The 23,318-nt window shown below is 42.4% G+C and overlaps 2 protein-coding genes across 13 annotated transcripts in view; one reads left to right on the top strand and one right to left on the bottom strand.

Moving 5' to 3' along the window:
- Positions 1–23,318, top strand: part of LOC117600657 (lachesin) — a 194,569-nt gene that overhangs the window by 124,350 nt on the left and 46,901 nt on the right. For 10 of the 11 annotated variants that reach the window (XR_004580497.2, XM_034316372.2, XM_034316368.2 and 7 more), the window contains 2 exons: positions 14,894–15,000; positions 23,030–23,237. Coding sequence is in view for 10 of the 11 variants with exons in the window: in XM_034316372.2 (XP_034172263.1) it covers positions 14,894–15,000; positions 23,030–23,237 (315 nt within the window). In the remaining variant the exon portion in view is untranslated. Of the gene's footprint in view, positions 1–312; positions 428–603; positions 792–14,893; positions 15,001–23,029; positions 23,238–23,318 lie in introns of those variants that run through there. The other variant, XM_034316378.2, reaches the window with a different exon arrangement.
- On the bottom strand, positions 8,900–13,308 carry FucTC (alpha-(1,3)-fucosyltransferase C). Of its 2 annotated transcripts, none has more exons than XM_034316380.2 (4): positions 12,969–13,308; positions 11,603–12,226; positions 9,975–10,263; positions 8,900–9,625 (listed from the first exon to the last, which is right to left on the bottom strand). In XM_034316380.2, exons 2-4 carry the CDS (start codon positions 12,162–12,164, stop codon positions 9,271–9,273), a joined length of 1,206 nt encoding a protein of 401 aa, XP_034172271.1. In that variant the 5' UTR covers positions 12,165–12,226; positions 12,969–13,308; the 3' UTR covers positions 8,900–9,270. The 2 variants fall into 2 exon arrangements, with proteins under 2 accessions (XP_034172271.1, XP_034172270.1); XM_034316379.2 differs by lacking the exon at positions 12,969–13,308 and adding an exon at positions 12,439–12,953.

Raw genomic sequence — 23,318 nt, 5'->3', positions numbered from 1 at the left:
CCGGGGACCGACGAAAAATCGTTGCACGCTCGCGAACCGCGGTAACGAGTTTACCTGGAGGCCGCGGAAGAATAACGCGCGCTTTTCTTCTTTTCCTTTTTTCCAAACTCTGTCGAAACATTTTTTTTCCCTCTGGCCGAACAGTTCGCTGTTTCCCTTTGGAGATGCGCACGCGATAAACAAACAACGCCCGACGAAACAGCGCCATTCGAAAGATTAATTTTTTAACCTTTTTCCACGGGTTTTGTGCGTTCGCGTCAACAGAATTCGGGATAAAGACGTGTCCCTATAAAATCGATAGGCGTCCCTTCTGGCGCAGGCGGAAAACAAAAATAAAAATCCTGCAATTTTTCCGACCCACTCGTTTACTCGTGTCGATGGATTTGAGAATTTTACAGCTGCGAGAAAACGCTTTTCCGTAAGTAAGGTAAATATCAATGTTTATCGAAATACCGTGGGATGTAATCAATTTTCGTACGGGATACGGTAGAATCGATTTTCCATCTTTTTCCCGCATGAAAATTCTAATCCCAAGCGAAGGTTGAATTCCCAATTTCACTTAGACGAACGAGACTCCATACGTGCATAATGTTAAATTTAAAGATGCTTCGTCCACAAAGGGTTAATTCAAAAGTCGAAGATAATACCCGGTCCCGGAAGTTGAGGAATATTTTTATGGAAGAAGACAGCCCATATTTATACCCGTCCTAGAAGAGTTTGGAACGAGCAACGGTTTCCTAGTCCCGTATTGGTTTAATGCTCCATAAATCGTGGTCTAAAGTGTCGGTCCGGTACGTATACACACATACACACATCCGGTGTTCTATATTCCACGAATGCTTCAGCTCAGGGAAACGGGTATACAGCATACCACGAACCAGGGGAACCACAACACGGTCGCATGTTCGCAAAAAGTAACTCGATTTTGCGCTAGACTGTGCAGCTGCGATGTCGGTCTACGTGGAAACAGCTGCATTTAGGTATTCGAAAAGATGTCCAAGTTGGCGTATTACACGTTACGCGTCGTTTCCCTGCTTGATAACGTTAAATGATCCATCTTCCGTGTACGCACACACGGCTGAGCAAAGTTTGTTCAGTCACGTAGCGATATAGACGGCGAGAAATTGACGTATTCCCGTGTCTATAACTAGATCGATGGTCATACACGTAGACGGCTGGTGCGCGCGTGTCCCCAACTACCCGCACGTGCTACGTGTAATATTTATGTGTTCAGGTGTGTATGTGGTTACGCGCGTACATCGCAGCCCGCGTAATTAATCCTGCGTGAGACTATTCGGATCGGTCCTACTAATTATCCACTTCTAGCGCGACCACATCGCTCGTGCACGCGTCACGATACCGAACCTGTCGTCGACGATCCCTATATCCTGGACACCAGCTATCCTGATCTGGAAAGTTTCATGAAAACATTCTGCTCGGGAAAACTGTTCGATCTCTATCGGATATCTTTTTCTTTATTATCCGAGAGGTTCGATCGGTCGTAACTGTCGCCTTGCAACTATGTCCTCGGAGCATCTACTAGAAGAGAGAAATGGATTCTCGGTTAAATCGTCCGATTCAGACTTTATAGCTGGTCTTAAAGGTGCAGGATTGATGGCACGAGCAGACTGATTCAATGCTCGTCAGAGGAAAGACTACGTGTTCGTAGTCTGTTAGAAGCGTTTAACCGTGCAATCCTCTTTATCGCTCGCGTTTCCTATTTCCATTCATTGTTTCGTTTGGAAATTGCATAGAGTAACAAACGTAAGGGAACTTTGTTTATCGTAAACTCGATGCCGATGGTTTTGTTTGGCCAGCTTGGTCATAGCGAAAGGGGTGAACCCGTGTTCCCATTGAACCGGCACGTATCTTCTTCGACTCGTCGAAGCTGCATCCGAGAGCAAACGTTCGAATCAAACAGATTCCTCTCGCGACATCGATACCGCCACATCCCTTATCCTCTGCAAATAGAAACAACGACGGTGCCATCCAAAGCCCGTTCTCACCCTCCGTCATTCCTGAACGCAAACGTCTTGGAAGTTACAACGAGGCTCGCCCTTTAACCCGGGGAGGAAAGACGATTTCGATGAAAATATGCACGCGTTTCGATAAGGGTGTGTATGCGTCTAACATTTGAAAAACGGAGACGCACCCCTAACCGTTGCACGTGGACCGTATGCTGTCTTACGGGGATGCGACAGAGGCAAGTATGTTCTCTGGAAAGGGACGATAAAGGGGGTAGAAACTCGACTTTGTGCTCCACCGACCCGTGTAACGTCCGGGCAGCCTCCTCTATCTGTACTTTACAATCGAGCCTTTTATTGAAATCTCGCCGGTTCCCTATATAAACTCTAACAGACATTTTTATCCGCCGGATAAATTTCCCTGCTACTCGATCTGACCGAAAGAAAGCGTCCCCCCTTTTTCTTTCTACCCACCCTCTTCCGGTGCGGTGGTTAGAGGCTCGAGGACGAATTATTGGCAAGATATGAAAGGAGCGGAGTTATTGCCGATAGCAAGAGAGCATACGTTTGAAAGTAGCATTGTGACGGCAATTTATGCGGCTACTTACCTTGCGTTCCTTGCCAGCTTCCGGTCCCTCCATATGCCGCTCGTTCGGTTACGTTTTATGCCCTTTGAAGATATCAAGGGAAAGGTATATTTGTAAAATGGGACGAAGTTGATGATAGGTAAATTAATTTGAAAAGCGACACTTTCGAGAACGCGTTCCAGTTTTATACTGGGTGCACTCGTAAGGGTGCACACTCGATGGGTGATGCTTATTAATAGCGACATCCATACATCTTGGGACACGTGTTGGATAGATGGATGAATGGACAGACGTGTTACTAAGATCGAATCACGTATTCTACAGGCTTGCTGTATTACGTGCCATCAAGATCGCTTTTGAATAGTTGATTTTCATTTAAACATCGTACAACCGCGTTTTATCCAATAATCTGTCGTTAAACCCGCGCGTCCGCGTCGGGAACGGAATCCATATCGTGGTTGGGATTCCTTTAAAAATAAATAATGCCGTCAGACGTCGCGTTGGTCGAGGGTGCCGATACGTCCGGAAGAATTATCGTCGGCCTGGATCGATCGCAGAAATGTCAACGACTTTGGGCCAACGTATTGGCTAAAGTGTCTTCTATCTGTTCCAGCTGCTATCGGCGCGATCCGCAGACGCCTCGCGTCGTCGTCGTCTCGAAAGCTTTTGCTACCGGCAATTTCCCGAGTGCGAGCGTAGACTTTCCGCGAACAGCTTACTGTCACTCTTCCTTTCCATCCTATCCTTTCTTGTAACAGCGCGCGATCCCTTTCAGTCCATTATTCGACTTACTTTCCCCTCGAACGACACGAATCGCTGGAACCATGCCTGATCGCATTGGTCGTTGAAGTCCCTGAAAATCCCGGGGACACCCCTCGCAGACGCGTGTGCAGCGTTATAAATATCAATTTCCCTTCGCGGATATTCGACGCGCTAGGCGCGTTCGTGAAATTTCAACTGCGTGCCATCGCGATATCACTCGCCGCCTTTACGTGGATAGGTTCGATAACTGCACGCCTCGAGAATGGCGATATTAGAAAAATATATTCACGAATTCTCCCAGTGTCATAGTTCGTGGTTAGATCATTAACAGGAGCATCGAAATTGTATTTGCCTAATTAGAACATTGGGGGGAGTTTTGATCGTTGCACTAATAGTCATCGAAACACGAATGCAGCGGTTCAAGGAGTTCCCTAATGACGAGGATTCATCAACGCCTTGGCATGCCGTAAAGAGACTCTTAAACGTACAAAGCGAGAGTTGCAGCACGCTCGAAAGCTCGTTCTCGTAAAGGAAAACAAATGTCTTTGGATTTCTGCTAGCCTTTGTCACGGACTTTCATCCAGAAGGTTAAGGTCATAAGCGATAAATAGAGGGGGTGAGTTGGGGGTTGGGTAAAAATGGGTGGAGGCTGTGAAAGGAACGGGGCTCGAATCGTGCCGGATGGATATAAAAAGAAATTACTGGCCTCTCAGACGCACTTGGACCCACCCGATGCTTTCCTTTCCTCCCTTCTCTTCTCTTCTCTTAACCCTCCTCCCATTATATCCGCACTCTCTGCTCTCTTTTATCTTTCTTTTTTCTTCTTCTTCTTCTTCGCGCTGCCGTTTCACCAGCTCGTTCACCGATTTCCCAGCTCCACGCCCGTAACCTGATTTACAGATGTCCCTTGCAGCTACCTCCACCCCGTGGACTTCTTTGCAGAAAAGGGAAGTTCACGAAACAGTTTGCCAAAGGAATCCTTAGCTCACCGGGAATAATAATTATCCACGATTCGTGGGCGTGTTTCCTGGACGGTCTGAGGTTACGATCGACGATGATCTTGAAGCACCAGAACGTTAAACGTGCTGCTACCATTAACCCCTTTCGTTACCGACGATGGCTAAACCATCGCCAGATACTGTGGTTAACTATGGCTCACATTTCCAGGTAAAATGAATCGTTCCATTAATTCGTAGAATATTACGTTTCACACCGAACAGCATGAATTTTATTATCCGCCTTGATTAAACCCTCGATAAGTTTATCAGAATTTTCAACCTTTACAACCCCTTTTTGCATACTTCGATTGTGTCGAACGCCTATCTTTCACCCTGCGCCCTAAATTCAAACTAACACTAGCGAAAGAAAGAACAACTGCTCCGAGGTACCTTGATACTATATTGTTTCAACTCGACCCAGTATTAAGACATCGTTATCGCCACGAGCGAAGCACGACCACCCTTAGATTCATCATTCTTCGGCTATATCGTGCAAAGTGGTAGTAAAGCTCGCCCCTGGGATTAAGCTATCGTTTCGCCAACGGCTCCATTTTCCTTCTTCTTTTTTTTTTTAAGATCTTTTAATATCCGTAGACACGCCCACGCGTGTCGGTATCAGGCTTTCTAGCCGGTGCTTCCGATCGTTCGTCTCGTAAAATCGATCATCGGCGTTAATTAGCGAAATAAAGTGATCAACGCGCCAGCTGCCTTAATCAGCTCGATGATGGTAGCCAGCGAGAAATAAGAGCCGATCGCGAACAACCGTAACGATACCTCGATGGGCGGATCGATGGGAATCGAAGCAACGTTACGCTGTCCCTTTTCTATCGGCGCGTGCAACAGCCAGTTAATAGAATTGATTGGAGCCGCGCGAGAGGATATCTCTGGCAATTAATCAAATTATTAAGCCGTGCACGCGGCGCGTCGAACACGATGTGTTGTTCCGCAAATATCGCCGCGAGATTCGACGAGGAGGGTGTAAACGCTTGATAAAGAGGAATAGATAAAACTCTATCGCAATTAGATAACGAGCATCATCGACATCCGTTTGCTTTCTTCCTGCCTCTTCTATCAGGCTTCTATGAGCCTACGAAACGTTCAGAGAGAATTAATGAAATTTTTTTCAAATTTAATTCCTCTGGCATTCTAATTTCCTCCTACATAGCCGATATGTATAAGCAGATTCTAGTTGAACTCGTTTCTCTTCGTTATTATCTAACAGACTTAACGATTCCTTCTGCAGACGGTAATCTTAAATATCGTACAATGGTGCAGCTGCCGTGAAACGGCTTTTAAATAGAAATAAGTGTAGGAACCGTGTTGTTGTAACGAGCATAGAGCGCCAGGAGGCTGTCGTAGATATTTCTCGAATTGCGTCGACGGCCAATTTTAAACGAACGAACCCATCCATTGACGGATTGATTGCAATCCTGAATTTTTCACTAATTACCAAGCTCACCCGTTCGCACGAATAGCCAGAATATTCGGCTAAAAATGTCTCTAATTGATATTTTGTTCGCAAACAAGTTAATTTTCGTCCCGTGTCCATTATTTTACACTAATTGACGTATCGAGTAATTTGCCGGGGGTCGCGCGAAATTATCGATCCGTTTCCATACGTCATGCAATCAAGTAGAAAAATTTGTTTATCCACCGACAATGTTACAAACACGATCGATGAATCAGCGTAGCAGAATAAAATGATACGAATACAATCTCACTTTTTATTTTCCATCAGTCGAGATCACTCTATAGGTTTTTCTCTTTCTTTTTTTATTTCTTTTTTTTTTTTTCGATATTTTTTGACAGTTGGGAAATAGATACGTATAATATTGAAATTCGTACGAAACGATACACAAAGACCCGTCGAAATTTTCAGTGCTCCCTTTTTCTATCCGTTCTTTCTCCACGGTTTCGAGTAATAAGCGTTACAATCGCACCCCGGGTGTCGATAACACGCGTCACATTTCCAATATTCCATCCCTGTTCGTGACCATTCCGCATAGTAATAATTAATGTCGCGTTTGTTAATTTCCGTTATAAATACCGAGACGAACCGTGTTACCCGGTGCACATGTATGGACGCAGGTAATGCTGAGTGCAGTTTCGAGTTACGCGAGGTAATGAGCGGGGTTACGAAGGATCCGTCACCGAGAAACACCGATATCCAGTTACTTTATAATGAACAAACACAGCGGTTGGTTGCAATTTGCACGGTTCGATACCTGCGCGATTACTTATTTGATCGTTTTCAACACCATCTTTCTCTGTCTAAATGTTTATTCAACGTTGGCAAACGAGCAAACAGGATTATTAGTATTGTTTACTGTTGCATCTTTGTCTGTTATTCGTCTTCAATTTTAGCAAATAATCTTGTAAATATGTGTATTTCTTAAATTCCAAAATATCGAACCTTTGAAAGTTGCAGCTTTCAATTCAAAAATAATAAAGGGAGAAAAATTTATTTCGAATTAAAAATGATAGAACAAAAACCGTGTGTCATGAAACTATTTATTTCATTTCGATCAGTCAGTAACAATCGTTAATCAATAGAATTATTTGCAAGCAACAGTGCTTTGTTTTTTGTAGCGAATGAATAGCACGAGCGATACGCATCAGAATTTTTCAATTATTTTTCGATATTTGTTGCGTTACGAAACGAACGCGTCAAGTGGTATTTCTGAATACAATGCTCACGTTTGTCTTGCATTTTGAACAACCTATGAACGTATTGTTAATATTCTTCGCGTTTTTCAATGGTAATAAAACTGTCGCTCTCTATTATCGCGTACAGTCTCGGCTAGTTAAAAGTATTGGGAACAAAACCATTGTGCGATAAGTGAATGAAAGAAAAAAGATAACGTAAAGTAATAACGATTTTTACATATACGAGCTTATCAGTTTTGTTTGTTCGATACGGTTCTGTTGACAGATTCTTTTAAAAAAGAATGTTTGCATTAAACGAAGAAACATAAATCTCTTCCTCTATGTTAGAAAAAAATCACGCGAAATACCGATCGACTTTCCTGTACCATTGTGTATAATATCTCGATTCATCGTTCTTTGAGATGAAGTTCTTTCGGTAAGGAGTTTTCGAATGCTTCTCTAATTGATCGACAGAGGAACGGTTGTTTGCGAAGGATGCCATAAATGGAGCGAATTATGCGAAACTCGTGGAACTGTTGCTCGAACGATTCGCGTACAATTCTAGAAACGGACTTGTCGAAGCGTTGCGTAATAGTAAGTTGCCTGTTAAGCAACTCAAACGCGATTACAAAACGTGCCTTTTCAAACGAGCGAACGATCATCGAAGTAATTGTGTTGGTTGCGGCGGGAATCTGTTTGAAACCGAATGTCGTTGTTTACGAGGCGAGTTACCCCGTGAAAGATACGGGACAACGTTACGAACGGCGACTAGAAGTTTTCCACCGAATTGTACGAGTTTTCAATTAACGAGCAAGATCGCTCGGTACGAAGCTCCTCCGCCTTAGTCGCGTTTCTTTTTGTTCAAAGCAGCTATTGTTCTTTCCACTACCTCGAAAGCTTCCATGCACTCCATTATTATCCTTGCTTCTTTATTACACCTTTAAATCACTCTAATACAATTGGAGGTAAAAGATTACGGTGAAATTGATGATGTAAGGAGAAATGTTGCCATAGATAGTCTAGTTTCGAAACGTGGAGTCTTCGATCCCGTCCGTCGCCGACTCACCGGACGGATCCTTCGTTGCAAATAATAAAGGACTTTCAATTCCTGAAATTTCATTCTTAAAATTCATTCTTAAAGCTCTTGCGTGTCGCGATGTCTTCAATGTAATACACTTTAATTGTCACGACCTAGAAATTACGAAACAGTTCGCTCTACCGCCTTGAAAAACGCGTCACGCTTTTGACTACCTTTACAGGGTCAGCCTAAAGCAAACGGTATTATTTATACATAGATTTTATATTCATCATGTGACTCATTCATTGTGAGTCATTATGATATAATCCTGGTGACTCAACGATTTTAAAACTGATTCGTTTCAGTATCTTCTTTCTATACAATGTGACTAAACGGAAAGTTTTGCGAAAGTATCTTCCAAGAATTCTTAATTTCGAAACGTTAATTCTTCGAATGCGATTAAAATGAGTCAATTTATTTTACGTTTAAATGATCTTTTTTATCATACGACGTTAAAGTTTGGACCTTGCGTTTTATTTAAGTCGTGTCAATCGTTGAGCAATTAGTTTAGCTAAAAATATGCTCGACAAGTGGCTTTAAACGTTCTTTTATGTATATTGGTCTTTTTGTTTTTTTTTTTTTAAGACTACCCAGAAATTCATTATCATTATTTGTCAACTCGTTCAAACTTTGATGAGTGAAATAACAAAGTAAATTTGGATGGAGAGTGGAAAATTTAACGACCAAACTTGTACAGAAATAACTTTATTTAAAAATTGAAAAATACTATTTCCATCTACATATGTACATTATGAACAAATCACACACGTCGCGGTGCTGAAAATCGAACGTGGTTTCAATAATTTATTCGACAGCTACTCGATTTTCTAAAATTGTATCGACTAACGCGTCTCTAAAGCAAAATGAGAATCATGTTCGATCTGTCGTTCGAAGCCTCGTTTCAGTTCATTGACAATTCATGTTCCACTTCTTTTTTATACGGCTTTCACTCGCGTGACAAGGAAACATTCGACATCAATCTCTTCCGGTACTATTTGGGTGAAAAGTAAAAAGACAGTGTAATGAATAAACAGATATTTTCCCATTTTCTTAACTCGAATAAATTTTTACATAGCAACTTCTTTATTTATAATGAATGAGTCAGACAGTAGGAAAATATCGTTAAGCGTACGATAAGGAATGTATGTCAGCCTCGAACGACACTCCGTTTTACATAAAAATCTAAACATACGTAATCTATGCAACACGTAATATTTGACAAAATGCGTGCTCCATCAGTCTTGATGTTTCAACGTGTTACCGGACACGTAGTTCTGGGAAAGTAGAAAATTTTGCAACGGACATCTGGACCGACTGTACCAATCTGACAGCGGTTTATACATCCGTGATTCTCGTTTTTCGTGCAAAACTTTGCACAAATTACATGTCGCGTGACGAGCACCTCCGTCGATCGCGTAATGTCTCTTCCATTCGAAGTATCTACTGTATTCGAGCGGATTCATGATTAGCCTCTTTAAATAACGGGCGAGATCCTTCGGTGTGTCGAAATCGAAGACGTTTATGTAAGAGCGAGGCGGTGCGAAGTGGCTGTAATTGGCGCCTCCGTACACGATCGGCACCACACTGTGGCTGGGAACAAAAGGGAAACGAGAATTGAATTAACCTTCTTAATTTCAAGCATCAAGACGGGTCACAGGATCATAAAGGGTTAATAATCGTAGGAAGCTACCTTTCTAACGAGATAAACGCGTCAAATCGAACGATAAAAAAGGGGGGAACAAAAGCGATGAGACGGTTTCGCAACACGGGCACGTGTCGAAACAATTGCGGAGAGTCGGTACTCGCGTTCAGGCCTCGTTTTCAATTCTCGAAATGAGCCCCAGCCAGTCGATTGTCATTCGAAATCGTTCTGGAAATTGCCCTCTGCGACTGACAATTTCATCGTTGAAATCCTACCCATCGTGGTCATTGTTTTTACCTGAGGGCATTGTACAGCTTCTCGGTTACGTAATCCTCGCAGAGGGAGTTCTCGAAGGACAGGTAGAAAAAGTAGCCAGGTTCCGCGACCTCCGCGAAACAATCCTCGCTATAAGGACAATACATGCTCCCGCATTTCCCATATACGTCCACGGCTATGTGCTTGGACAGCTCTTTCACGTACTCCTGACGACCGCTCTTCGCCTCGCAGTTGCTCACCAGCCATATTATCGGTCTTCTTTTCCTTTCGATCGAGCCTGATAACGACCACTTCTTTCGATCGCTCTCGTCTGTTCAAAAGGAATCGGAAACTTTAAGACACGGATTTCGGATTGAATTCACGATTGAATTACCAAGCGAAAGCTTACGTATCAATGTCACAATTATACGTGACACCGGATGTCAAAATGTTAATTAACGAACGAGAACGTACGCGTCTGTCATAATTAACAATTTCAGCTGGTGAAAGATGAATACATAGAGGATAAATGATGGTATCAATTAGCATGGCTTCAAATATAATTTTAACGAAACTATAACTTGGTAAATAAATAAATTTCCGAAGGAATCGACGCGTTCGAATCGACATCGAGACGTAACGGAGTCGTTGAAGCGGACGGACGTGAAAATAGGTCGTTTACAGGGACAGTTAATGAAGTTAATAAATTCATCAGCGAAGCTTTAATTATCGCATTTCCATGAACGGTCTGCTTGCGTAACGCAATTACGCAAAAAGATTCTCGCAACCGGTTAGTTGACAATTTTCTAGCATTCATATTTTACAAGGGGGAGAAAAAAAAAATAAAAGAAACATTCTTTGAGGAAATTTCTGAAATGCCTCGAAACAGATATGCGGTAATCTGCGAAATCGATGGAAACTTTTTTAATCCATCGGTGATCACGATTAGATATTTAATGACCGTGATTGCACTTGTCAAAACATCCCATATCCAATGCTAATTACATATTTCTGTGCGCTGTAAATCGGATTAAGATATCGCGATTCGAATTCCGAATTCTCTGACCTTGTTCCGCGATACTTTTCATGTTTAACGATTGCAACGGTCAGTGAACAAATTAATGAAGTAAACGGGAGGTCATGGATGATGCATTCCAAAGAGCGGAAATCACGTAGCGGATACAAGGTGGACCTTTTTCTCGCATGCAAATGAAAGAGAAACGGGGAAAAATAAACTGCAACTTCTTGAATAACCGATGCCCGGAGAATCTCGATGAGTCAAGTAGATGAATCCAAGGATTCAGAAATCGAATCGAAGATTTGGTGATTCTTGGAATCGTAAAATGAACCAGTCACTAAATAGAAGAACGGAAAGGTCAAAATCCCAAGAATCGTAGAACTACTCGGTTGGCTTAAAGATCTTTCATCTTCCAAAGAATTACCTTCCCCTTCTACCGAACAAGAACCGCTTAGGAAACGTATTCAACGTTCCTTTCGATACCACAAGGATCTTGTGCAACTGGTTAAATCATGATTACGATGAAATCATATCCCATTGAGAAATGTATTTTCCATCGATTCTTTTTCAAGCAACTTTCAACACTACAGATTCTCTTAGAATATTCGTTCAGGTTCGAAACTTTAGAACAACAGAATAATTGAAATCTTACCTGGGCGATTGTAAAACGTTCTCCAGGTAACTTCCCGACTAGGAGCCACGATTTGCTTAGTATTTATCTCCCTGACGATTCCATACGTCCACACAATATCGCTGTCCAATCTGTACGTCATCGTCAGATTAAAATAATCCTCCAGAAACTCGCTGATTAGCGGTCTATTAGCCGGACTCTCCAGGTTCACGAAAACGTAAAACTGCTTCGCGTTCCTGCTCGTCGGCAGGTCGGACAGATCGAGTTCGTTGCTATGAAACAGAACTGCGTCGAAATCGGTCAGATTCGCGTAATTTCTGTCGTGAGTAGCGTAACAATCGTTAACCGGGCACTCAATGAAAATGTCCCCTTTCCCAAGGTAGAACGTTTCGTCTCCGAACATCGTGTTCCAGAATAGAATCTTCTTGGTTGTGTCGGTGACACGTGAATCGCCTGACATTATCCTTCGAAGACGCAGGATGTCGTAGATCCTGCAGTTGAAATAGAAGGACAGGAAGTAGAGGGAGAAGATGAAGGTCGAGAGAACGATCAGGCTGGATTTGCTGAGGATCCATGATTTCATATCGATCCTCTTTGACCTTCCTTCGTGATTCTTATCCCTCGTCGAGATTTCCTTCCAAATTGCTGCAACCAATATGGGTTTCGTTCAGGAGACGAAGGATTCGTTCAAACCGATGCGATGGTTTAAGGATAAAAATTCACGAATCTTTCGAAATATGAAAATCACGTTCGTTGGATAGAAGGGTGAGGAATTAGCGCGAGCGCAAAGGGTTAAAGCGAGGATCACAATGAAAGAGTTAAGTTCCGACCATTCGAAGATCGAAGCACGTCGCTACCTTTTGATCTGTCTCGTTGAAACATGCCGAATTTAGACGATAAAGAATGTTGTCTCGAACAAAAATATTATCCTACATAGAACAATCGATTCGCAGAAGGTGCTTTCGAGCGATAAATGTTTAATTTCGATGAATTATTCAATATCCTGTATCTATACTACATGAATTCTCTAGTGGATTCACTGAATTCTAGTGTTATTTCACTGAATTGAAAATCACTATCACGCTTCGATTACGCAAATTAGAAAACTTCAGCGCACCGATGTCAACGATATTCTCCGTTAATTAGTAGACCAAGGAGATCTAATAAACGCATCGACTCAGCGGGAACAAGTTATCGTCGAATATTAAGAATCAAGAGACTTTCACTTCCGAAGGTTCGAAAAAGTTGCGAAAACAAGGCAACTCGAGAAATCCGCGTAGTCATCCGGCGACCATAAATTTCGTTACTTTTATCCTCCTCGATATCAATTTTTACCGTCGTAGTCGGTTATAAAATAACGCGGTAAAACGTGTGATCGATGGTTCACCTTCGTTACGTCACAGGTGGATTCCGAATGTGGGACACAGATGTCCGATGAAGGAATTTGTCGAGATCCGGTCACAGTTCACTCTCTGAAACGTCGTCTCGTAAATTCTCCTATCCATGCTCGATGTCCTTTAACCCTTCTCGTTTTACCAACAAGTTCCACCAGTTATTCGAAGCTTCTTCTTTCCTTTATCTCGACGAAACGAGGAAAGATCGATCGATTTTAGATCGCGAGAAAAATGTTGATATTAATGAAAATCGGAAAGCGGAAACGCGGTAGCAGGAGTCGCGCGACGACCGGCAGATCCAACAGTTGTAAGCGGACTGAACAAAACGCAACCTATACACGCTGTCATGACTAAACTAGGACCGAGGTAGCAATCGGTTTCTTCGGTGGGGGGAGGTTCTGTCCATCGATAAGCTGTTTAAAACATTGCCTCGTTTTTTATGTTAATTAACTCGTTAATGACCGATCGGTGTAACCTTGCCGTTTTGTAGCTGATAAGGCGACTTTTAAAGTTACGAATACGCGTGGCACTGTTTCGTTTCGAAAGTAGCTCATTTCATTTTTCTATCGAGCAGTGACAAAAATGTCATTCGAAACGTTTCAATTGTTTCTTAACCTACGGAGAAGAAAAGGGAAATGCACGCGTAGCATAACAGAGGCGCGGGAGTGGAATTGAAACGCTTGGCGGATCACGGAGGTCACTGGAAATATATCTCGTCGTCCCATTCACGCACTTGTTTCGTTTCCTCGCACACACGGTTTCTCTTATTCGTTTAGAAAACCAACCGTCCTAGTTTGCAACTCGGTGGAACTTTATTGAGAAGGATTTTTCGCATCGCTCGTTCGAAATCACGGTTCGCGTCTACCGTGTGAAAAGAAAACATATTATATTCAAACAGGAAGAAGGGACAAAAATTTGGGGCGCAATTTTATCCTACGCGAAATGAAGACAACGGAGGAACAGGAGGCGCCCGTTGAAAAGTAGTGGAAGGATCGATAGGACGAATGGAGACGTACAGATTTTATCGACAGATCGTCGACGAAATTGAAACTCATAGAGGGCGAGAAAGCACGATTAAGTGGTATTCGTGGAGGAAATGGAACGACTTAGCTCGCGTATAACTTCGCTCCTTATATCACTCAATCGTAAAAGTTGGCTCTTTATAATCGCGTTCGAAGGAGCCCGGATGTTCCTATCGCGGCCGACGAACAGAGAAAGAGAATTACGTGCGCCCGATGCCGTGATTTACGAAAGGAACTTCTGCCGGTTAGACGCGGCCAACCGAACCGACTTACCGTTTTAATGGTCGCCTGCTCGAGATTCACTTCGGTCAATCAAACACGTGCCGTTTAAACCGACGGTACGAGTCATAGCCAGAAGGAAAAACAACTGATTTATCAAAGATTTATATCTGTTGAAATAATGCGATATGCAATTGCGATTGAAAGTAATCGCTGGTAACGCGATGCGCTTTAACCCTTTAGCTACAGCGCACAAGCAGCTGTAGATTCACAAGATTTATCGCGAGATATTGATACACAACTTTCCCAGTCGGTATTCCTCCTCTTTCTGCGTACACTTCCGTCGAACGCGGCGTTGAAATGGAATCGACGACTTCCCTATTCCACTCGAACGATCAACCAACTGCCCTCTCGGTTCACCCTTGACCGATCCTGAAACTTTCCCAAAGGACTTCTTGACTGGTGTGACTCGCGGTCACCCTCTTCCTTTTCCTCTTCCTCTTCCTTTTCCTCTTCTTTCGAAGATTCTTCTTCGCCCGATGTTATGTACCTATCTACTTCAATTCTTCACGCCAGATACACCGTCCCCCCTCTCTCGCACGTCGTGTTAAATCAATATCACAGTCGATCCAAAAAGAAGGATTTCAATCTAATATTTTCTAATTTCTTTGTTCCAGCCCTCTCTGATCAACCGATGTTTGCCGAGCCAATACCGAATGTCACGGTGCCGTTGGGAAGAGACGTCAGCTTACCCTGCGTCGTCGAAAACCTCGGTAATTACAAGGTAATTAATTTGTTTAATTTATTACGACAGAACATCGCACGCGTCATCGATTCCTCCTACAAAACAAACGTTTCGTTTCAACCCTTTCCACTCGTATGTCGTCATATAGTTGCCAATTTTATTATTATATATATATTTACATTATTATTTCTTTCTAAGGTTTCTGCATAAATATGTGTGTATATATAAAATAAAAGAAATTCCGAGTTGATCGGTAGCCTACTAAAATATAAATACGAATGCAAAGGGTTAATCATTCGTTATGATTTAAAAGCAGAGACACCTCTAAAGGTACTTTGTCATTTATTTCCGCGAGAAAGATCGTAAAACGTAACGCATGTTCGACGTTACTCATAGCTGAACGAAAATAGAGCAGCAAAAGCGAAACAGGAAGCAGGAAGCGTGTGGATAGTGCGTTCCTCTCGTTCTTCGACCGATTCTCTCCTTCAATTACCTCGATTGCATAGAACCGACGTTATTAGCATCGCCGCTAGACTTCCTACCTGGCGTGCCAGTAATTTCCCTCTGTTCTTTCTCAAAGTGGCCCGCAATCTGTACGGTCCACCGAGAGAAAGATTCCCCGACGTTATCTCGTTCTGACCCCTAGTCTTTCTCTACTGGCGTATCGTAAACCACTGTTATGCAACCGCTATCGGAAATGCATCAGTTGTCCCAGGATGCTGCGCTTCGGGCTGCAACCTGCCGGTAGGTAGATCGACGTTACAAGCTAGCACGAACTACGTGTTACTTGGAGCGAAACGAATACGCGAAGATGAAAAATCGAAGCGCTTCGAATTTTTGCGAAAAATTATGCATCGTTATCGCTGGGATACTTGTTCTCCAGACTCGCGATATACCGATAATTTGATAATTTTATGTCGATAAATGAAAGTTATTTGATACTTTTATGGATATCTTTGTAGATTGAAATGAAACGTCGAATTGAAAGCCGCGGTCTGTCGGTGAAACGTGAGAAAGGTTGGTAAATATTTGCGGTAACAGGCAGGTATAAAGGGATTCGGGGAATTTTTATTTGCATTTAATTTGATCGGACAACGAGCCGGGTTCATCACGACAGCCTGCGCTAGATTAACGTTTCACTGGGTTTCGAATAAATCAAAGGCTGACCGATCGTAAATCAATCGCAGCTAATTTACCGTCACTATTATTACCTCGTCGCTATAATAAATTTCGGCTATCGAGCTGCTTTTTTCTATCGACTCCTCGTCAAACTCACCCTCCTATATTCAAAATTCAGAAGATATTTATTATATTAAATATGCACCACTCAATATCGTTAGAAAACACTGGGATCTTCTTCCCTCTGAATGATCCCTCGTGGAAAATCAAATCCGTTTCCTTATCGAGCATATTAAACCGCGTCTCAAAGGTTCTAATCTCTTTGAAATTCACGCAAGATGGGACAGAGGAAGAGATAACTTTCCGTGTTCACGTTGTCGTCCAGGAACTCGCGGTTCTCCCAGAGTAATTGGCTCCGACTAATAAGCGCCTTCGAGCGTGCTGGAGCGTCTTCTGGTCCGCGTGCAGTCGGGTGCACGTGCGTGGAGGACATGCAGAGGGAAACACGGCGGAAGTTTGAACCAGTCTGGAACACGTGCCGTTTCCATTTACCTTGCACCGGTGCTCGATCGCACGGCCAGCTACGTAATTGCGCGAAATTCTTGACGATAACGGGACTATCCAGACGGTGTTCCCAGCTGGACTCAGCCTACTGTACGATTTTCTTACGATTCTCCCTTTTTATCAGCGAACGATCAGACGAGATCGTTTTATACACCGTTGATTTACTTTGGAACGCGTTTTATCCGGAGATTATAGGAAATACGAGGCACGATTGGCAATGAAACTTCGCTAACAGTGCTCATTTGCGTAATTACATGACTTTACGGTGTAATTTTCAAACGTAAGTACACGATGATGAATCAAAGAAGAACGATAAAGTTTGAAATTTGATGCTCGATGATAGCCGGGGGTAATGTTAACATTCATTACAACGCCGAACGTATTCTCTGGGAAGCCGCGAGGGGGTTGGTGTTGCGGAGTCACAGAAGAATTTTAATAATTCGGTTGATCCAGTTTCATGGAAGACGAGGCGAGCATTACAATGCCGCGACAATAAACTGTAAACCCGTCCACGTTTACAACTTCGTCCATTATTCCAGAGAATCATAAAGATGTTTGCGCACGGCTACGCTCGGGGAATAAACTCGAGACTTTTTCTTTATCGAAGACGATACACTCGGGACGTAGTAGTTGATCCTGTTCTAAGAAAACGAGTAGGTTTCTTATCCTGGGTGTTCGAATAATTTGTGTCGATTTTATTTAGAAAATCTTTAAAATTTTTCTTTAGAGAGAAATCGAGTTTTCTCTCTGTTCTTTAAGTTGATAGTTGGAGCTTTGATCAGATTCCGTGCGTAAATTCCCACGATTCGTCGATACGATGCTGTTACATCGCAACCCTTTAATCTCCTCGACTAAATATCAGTCGAGGAAATCGCATTAAATCACGATTTTACCTCGTTCGAAGCACCGCGAGCAACGTATTTAACGACCATCGAACCGTCCATCCGCGTTCCCTTCAAACTCCCATTACTCGTTCCATCGGTGCTCTTCGATCAAAGGTAAAAAGAAAACTTATTTCCCCGTGGTTTCATCAGATTTTTTTATCCGTATCGTAGTACGAGCCGCGATGCGAGCATACCTTCGAATCACCATCCATGATACGCATTACACGCTTTTCAAAAGGGTTTCCATTCGAACGTGTTCGATTTGTTACTGGAATAACAATAGAAAAGTGCACAGCTCTGTTAACACCTTTCACATTTCGTTCTTATTTCACGGGATTTTAAGTTTTCTCCTCAAATTTCATTTACCAAAATCCAACGGGATCGCTTCTTTCCCTTCTCACTTTTATCTTCTTACCAAGTGAAAGAAACCATAGGAGTTTATCAATTTTCCTGGATTTAATTATACCGGGAAGCCGAAAAAAATCACACGGTGGAACTCTTTCGTTTGACCGGGTCGAATGAATTCCGACGGTTCGTTTGCAAAATGGCCAGGGGACCAGGGCTCGGGGGAGGTTGTGCGGTAGTTTGGTAAATTGGAAAAATTACGCACGATATGTATGGATTCGGAGGTTAGATTGCGAACAGAGCCATGGAGGCTGCAATCTCTCGGACAGTCTGAAATTACAGCGTCCTGCAATTGGAATACGATACCGAGAGCTGTGTTTCGTTCATTGGTCATCGGTCTTTGTGGTTTAAACCACGATTCACCTTTTTAAATCACGAAGCTATACTAGCGCAGCAATTACTTTGAAAAATCTAAGTATACTTGTCACGGTACGGTATCACGGCAAAGTTAACAGCAGGTTCGTGCCGTTTTTCCGCTTTCCCGGGACAAAAGAACGAAACGTTGAAGCGGGAAATGACTTTGAACGTTCATCATTGGAGGAACGTGGTGACGCGCGACGTGAAAGCTACTCTGGCAGCCACTTCCGGCAGCAAAAGTTGAGCAGGCACGCTCGAGTGCTCTCGGTAATTACCTAATTAGGAAACGAATTTAATAATTAATTTGCTAACCTGATTACACGGAGTGCGTCAACCGTCGGCGCCAGCATCGCTATGGACGCTCTGCGCGAAAGCACGGAATTATTTTTAATTACCGCGCCGATAAATCGTCGAGTTTACTCCGTGCTCGAGATCCGGCTGATTGCGGGCGATTTTCATCGAAATTTATTCTTACCGTTAGAAAATATCGGATAAAACACCGCCTGATAATGTCAGCCGATTAATATGAAACTTTGCGACTGTTAACGTGCCAGTATACTTTCGACCCATCGTCAGCCAATAACATAAAATAAATTTTCCGCTTATTTCCTCGCTTTTCGTCACGAAAATTGGTAGCTATCAGCTTTGGAATCTCTCAAAAAAATGATATGGGCTTGAAATTATTCTTCCTACTATTTTACAGGGAAAAGTAAATGAATAATTTGGTTCGGTACGCGAAGGGGGAAAGGTGTGTTCGTAAAATGGACCAGCTGTCAGCGGTCGTTTTGGTCGTAAAAAATGGCACTGCCACTTATAAGCTAAACACCGTAGAGAAATATAAAAGCGACCTTGTGGGAAATCAAGCTCAGCCTAATGACTGTTCCGGCAAACGTCGGGAATATTTTTGCAAAGTTGATTAAAACTGGTAACCCTCTTGCTCGATCCTAAACGTGATGGCGTCATTTGAATTGCACAAGTCCAACATTTCTCTACCTTTTTACCATCGCGTTCCTTTTCCGTCCTGCATTTTGCTGTTATAACTTTTACTGTGCCTAATAGCATAAAATGAGTGGAATTTCGAGCCGAAGGGCGGTGGAAGGGTTAACGTGAAAAGAGAACCAAACCGGACGCAATTAAAAGAGGGTAAGCGTTCTTAAAATTAAACACACCGCACTCTTTGCCAGTCTAATTGCGTTAATTGCGTTCAGACTGGAAAAGTCGAAAGGACGAAGACAACTTTCGAGCCGGCGGTTAAGTAGCGAGAAACTAGATGAAGATCAGTGAACAACACTCGACTCGATTTCGAAAGCGTTCCACCGAATACATGAAATTACTTCGTGTTTCGTTTTACCCTCGTTTTCACTTTACGCTTTGTTTATTTCTTTTTTTTTTTTTTAACCCTTTCAACGCGAAGCATTCCAACCGAGAGTCGTCTGTAAAGGATTCATGGTACAAATTCTGAAACGATTCTGTCACGATTTTCCAAATTAACATCTTAAGAGTTTATTTAATCTTGCAAAATACACAATACTTTGTGTCAATAAAATTATAAGGTCTTTATAATTTATTTCATACGAATAGCAATTAACAATTCACCTCTAACTCGTTCATGAAATTGATACACGGAAACAATTAAAAATAATTAAATATTTAAAACGGTAGGCAATATATATTTTATTATGTACTCATATCGATTGAATTCTAGCTGAATATTTATCGTTCCAAGGTTTATTAACTGATTTTCGGTCAATAAACACTGGCATCAAATATTCATTAATGCTAGTGATAATATTAAAAGGCTTTTAATTAGTGAGGTGTTAAATGTAATAGCTAGATTATCATGGATCACGTTGATTCGCGTTTGCACACAGTAGTTTTCCTCGTGATTGACATTTTTGCAATGACATTTTACACATACTTTAACTTTCATTTACGTTGTGAATTATATTTGGGAACTTTCATGGTATACTCCATTAAATTTCCAAATTGTAATTAACTTATACAAATATTGGCATAAACAAAGGGAATAATTGTTCTCCGATGTTATTTAACTTTGTTAATTTTATTTGAAGTCCAAGTTGAAATTACATTGTACAAAGAATTCCTGTTGGAACATTACAGATAACCATTTTCCGAACATTTTACATCTTTTCGAGGCACCTCGTCTCTATACATCGTTCGTAACGAAATAGTTAATCTCGTCTCCGCTTATCAGTTTCGTACGCGTCATTTGAAAATGACAAAAAAGGAACTCGATTCAGTTGACAGCCGCTGACACACGCGTACACGAGATTTTATTTAAAAAAAAAAAAAAAAAAGGGAGGTGTTAGGACCCTGTGATAACGCGTCGATCTACATCACACTGTATCACGACTGTCAGTAGATAGTAGAACGCGATTTCTATTAAAGAAGAGAGCTTTTAACGCTGGAATGTAATTCTAAATAATAATTTAGAAAGGATCTGAAACATTTTTTGAAACAAAAGCAGCGATAAATATTTGAAATGGCATTGTTGGCCGCGACAAAAGGCTCGCCATCAAAATGACGCTTTTCCTGCTGGCATGAAAATACGTTAAGGCTGTTAAGGCTGACTTTGAACCAGTGCCAGGGATTTCAATCGAGGCAGTAAACGGCACAAGCTTTTCCTCGAGACCGTTTAAAGGCCAATATAGCCACTGTACCTCAATCTTCTTTTTTTTCCCCTTCCTTCGATCGAACAGGATTCACTTTTCACGATCAATCGCAAACAAAGTTATCCGAGTTGATGCAAAGCCAACACCGTGCTGAACGTTACCACTGACGATTACCATTTTTGTATTAAAACCAGTGATAGCCAAACAGATTAAACTTTCCCGTTGAATTTCTCGGAGAATAATAAGATCGAAGAGAAATTTCCGGGCAAAGTTTGAACGCAACAAAGTTGCACCCTGCACGGAAGGAAGCTGCATCCGAAATCGAGGATTAACCGAGTTCAAGTACGCTTTAATCCGTCTTGCTATTTGCTTCCTTCGAGGCTGCCTGCCAGCTGTTTCGTCCTCGCTCCTTTGATCCTTTCCATACATTGGATCAACGAATTGGTTTAACGCCGGATTCAATCTTCTCCGGTGTAACAATTCAACGGTAATCAAAGAAACAATCTATTATCTCGGTACCACGGATCCACGATCTCGACGTTGCGGTATAAATTTTCAAGTACCATCCGAATGATTAGTCGGAGTTAACAAACGAGCAAGCTCCTAATTTTTTTTGTCCCTCCTCTCTGTTGGCGGATGTAACAACTGGAGCGTTGTTGCTTAATTTCCTTGGCGCAAGAGACGATTCCGAGCGTGCTTTTTGCCCGCCGCTGTTACGTAATTATGCGAGCAAGCGTTCCCGGGACGAAATAAAAGAGAGGACGAGTGGACCGGGGTGTAATCCAAGTAACTTGGCCGATGTCTTCCTTGCCGTTTCCGCGACGAGGAAGAAGATAGAACAGTTACGGTCTGGGTGTTTGAGTATTCAGACACTAGCGAGCGACGATAACGAGCTGAAAAGAAAGCGGAAAGGAAAACAGGCTCGGGTAAAACTGGCTGCTTAAAATGTAGGAATAAAATTGGAACATCTCGTAATCCGAGGGACTAATTGGCTCTGGAACGTATATAAATTGCAGAACAGTTGGTAAACTTTTATCCCCCGTTTTAATCCGACGTGTTTCTGTATATACTTCGAATAAGTAACCCTTCTTCGTTAAGATGGTAATGATTTTAGAATTTATTTGAAATTTTACGTAACACAGATAGATAAGAGTGTCAGTGAAATACCTTGAAGAGTAAGGAAAGAAATGTAATTCCACGTAAACAGATCCAATGCTCGCTTCGTAAACGGTAACAGTTTCGAGTTACGAAATAAACAGCTCGCGGAGCTCGATGAAGCCGGGGAGAAAGATCGGTCAAACGTCTGAAGAAGAGTCTGAAGGGTCGGTCGAGCATAATTCACGTCCGACAAGCGGACGAAGAGTTGTTACTGTGTTACTCTTGGGCGAGATACACCGTTAGAGAATAGAAGGGAACGGATGGAAGGTAAAAATGAGGAAAAGTGGCGCTTTCGGGCAACCGAGCGTTCCTCGAGCGTTGCCAAGGAAATGAAAAAGAAGAAGTGCCTAACTGGAGGAGCAGAAGGGTGAGCGTTGCGGGTGAAAGGCAGTTTAACCCAGAAATTCTCGAAAGTGCATAAGCTTTGTCGTGGAATGAGCTTAGTTAGGGGAACGTTAGAGCAGCAAAGCGTAAAATACGGTCGTAATAATGTTTGTTCATAGCATTTCTGATGCAGCACGGTCGCGCCGCGTGTCGTTCCAGCCTCTTCAGAAACGTGTTCCTTCTTTCTCTCCGATTCAGGAATGCGAAGATTTTCTCGTTTTCCTCTATTGTGCCACGCCACTTGTGGAACGTCCAATGGTTCGCAGTCCATCGATCGGACGAGAAAATTCGAAAGATTCTCTTCTTCTATTGAGAATCGTACGGTTCATCGTCGGTAGTTTCGCGTCAAACGATCGATATTAGAACGATTGGCTCTTGTTTGAGTCGCGTCTCGAGAGTGGACCAATTTCTATGTCTCCTATTGTCGACTGTGTCTGCTCGAAACTCTTGTACGGATCGCACGTTCGTCATCAAAGGAAATTTTCAACGTTTCTACGTTAGATCATCGATTCGATATAACAAGAAATAAGCGCTCTAAATAACATAAATTAATTATTTTTCCAGGTGGCGTGGATACACGTGGGACGTCAGATGGTACTCACCGTTCACAAACACGTGGTCGTGAAGATACCAAGGTTTTCGGTGTCCCACGACAATCAGAAAACGTGGCTTCTTCACATAACCAGCGTGCAACAAGACGACCGGGGTTACTACATGTGCCAAGTGAACACGAACCCTATGATGAGCCAAGTCGGCTTTCTTCAAGTAGTCGGTGAGCATATTTAATCTGCTTTCAACAGCTTACCACGTCCGACCGTGTACGTAGCCGTTGTTAAATTTTACATGCTGAAAT

Source organism: Osmia lignaria, chromosome 16 (genome assembly GCF_051020975.1).
Source record: "Osmia lignaria lignaria isolate PbOS001 chromosome 16, iyOsmLign1, whole genome shotgun sequence".
NCBI classification, from domain to species: Eukaryota; Metazoa; Arthropoda; class Insecta; order Hymenoptera; family Megachilidae; genus Osmia; species Osmia lignaria.
The sequence above is the reverse complement of the archived record's forward strand: the minus strand, read 5'-3'. Positions and strand labels throughout refer to the sequence as shown.

Excerpts from the sequence above, each read along its gene's own strand:
- FucTC (XM_034316379.2), bottom strand. The coding sequence starts at position 12,463 with ATGTTTCAACGAGACAGATCAAAAG. Across the intron at positions 12,227-12,438 it reads TCAACGAGACAGATCAAAAG|CAATTTGGAAGGAAATCTCG; the intron begins GTAGCGACGTGC and ends TATTGGTTGCAG. Across the intron at positions 10,264-11,602 it reads AACGTTTTACAATCGCCCAG|ACGAGAGCGATCGAAAGAAG; the intron begins GTAAGATTTCAA and ends CCTTTTGAACAG.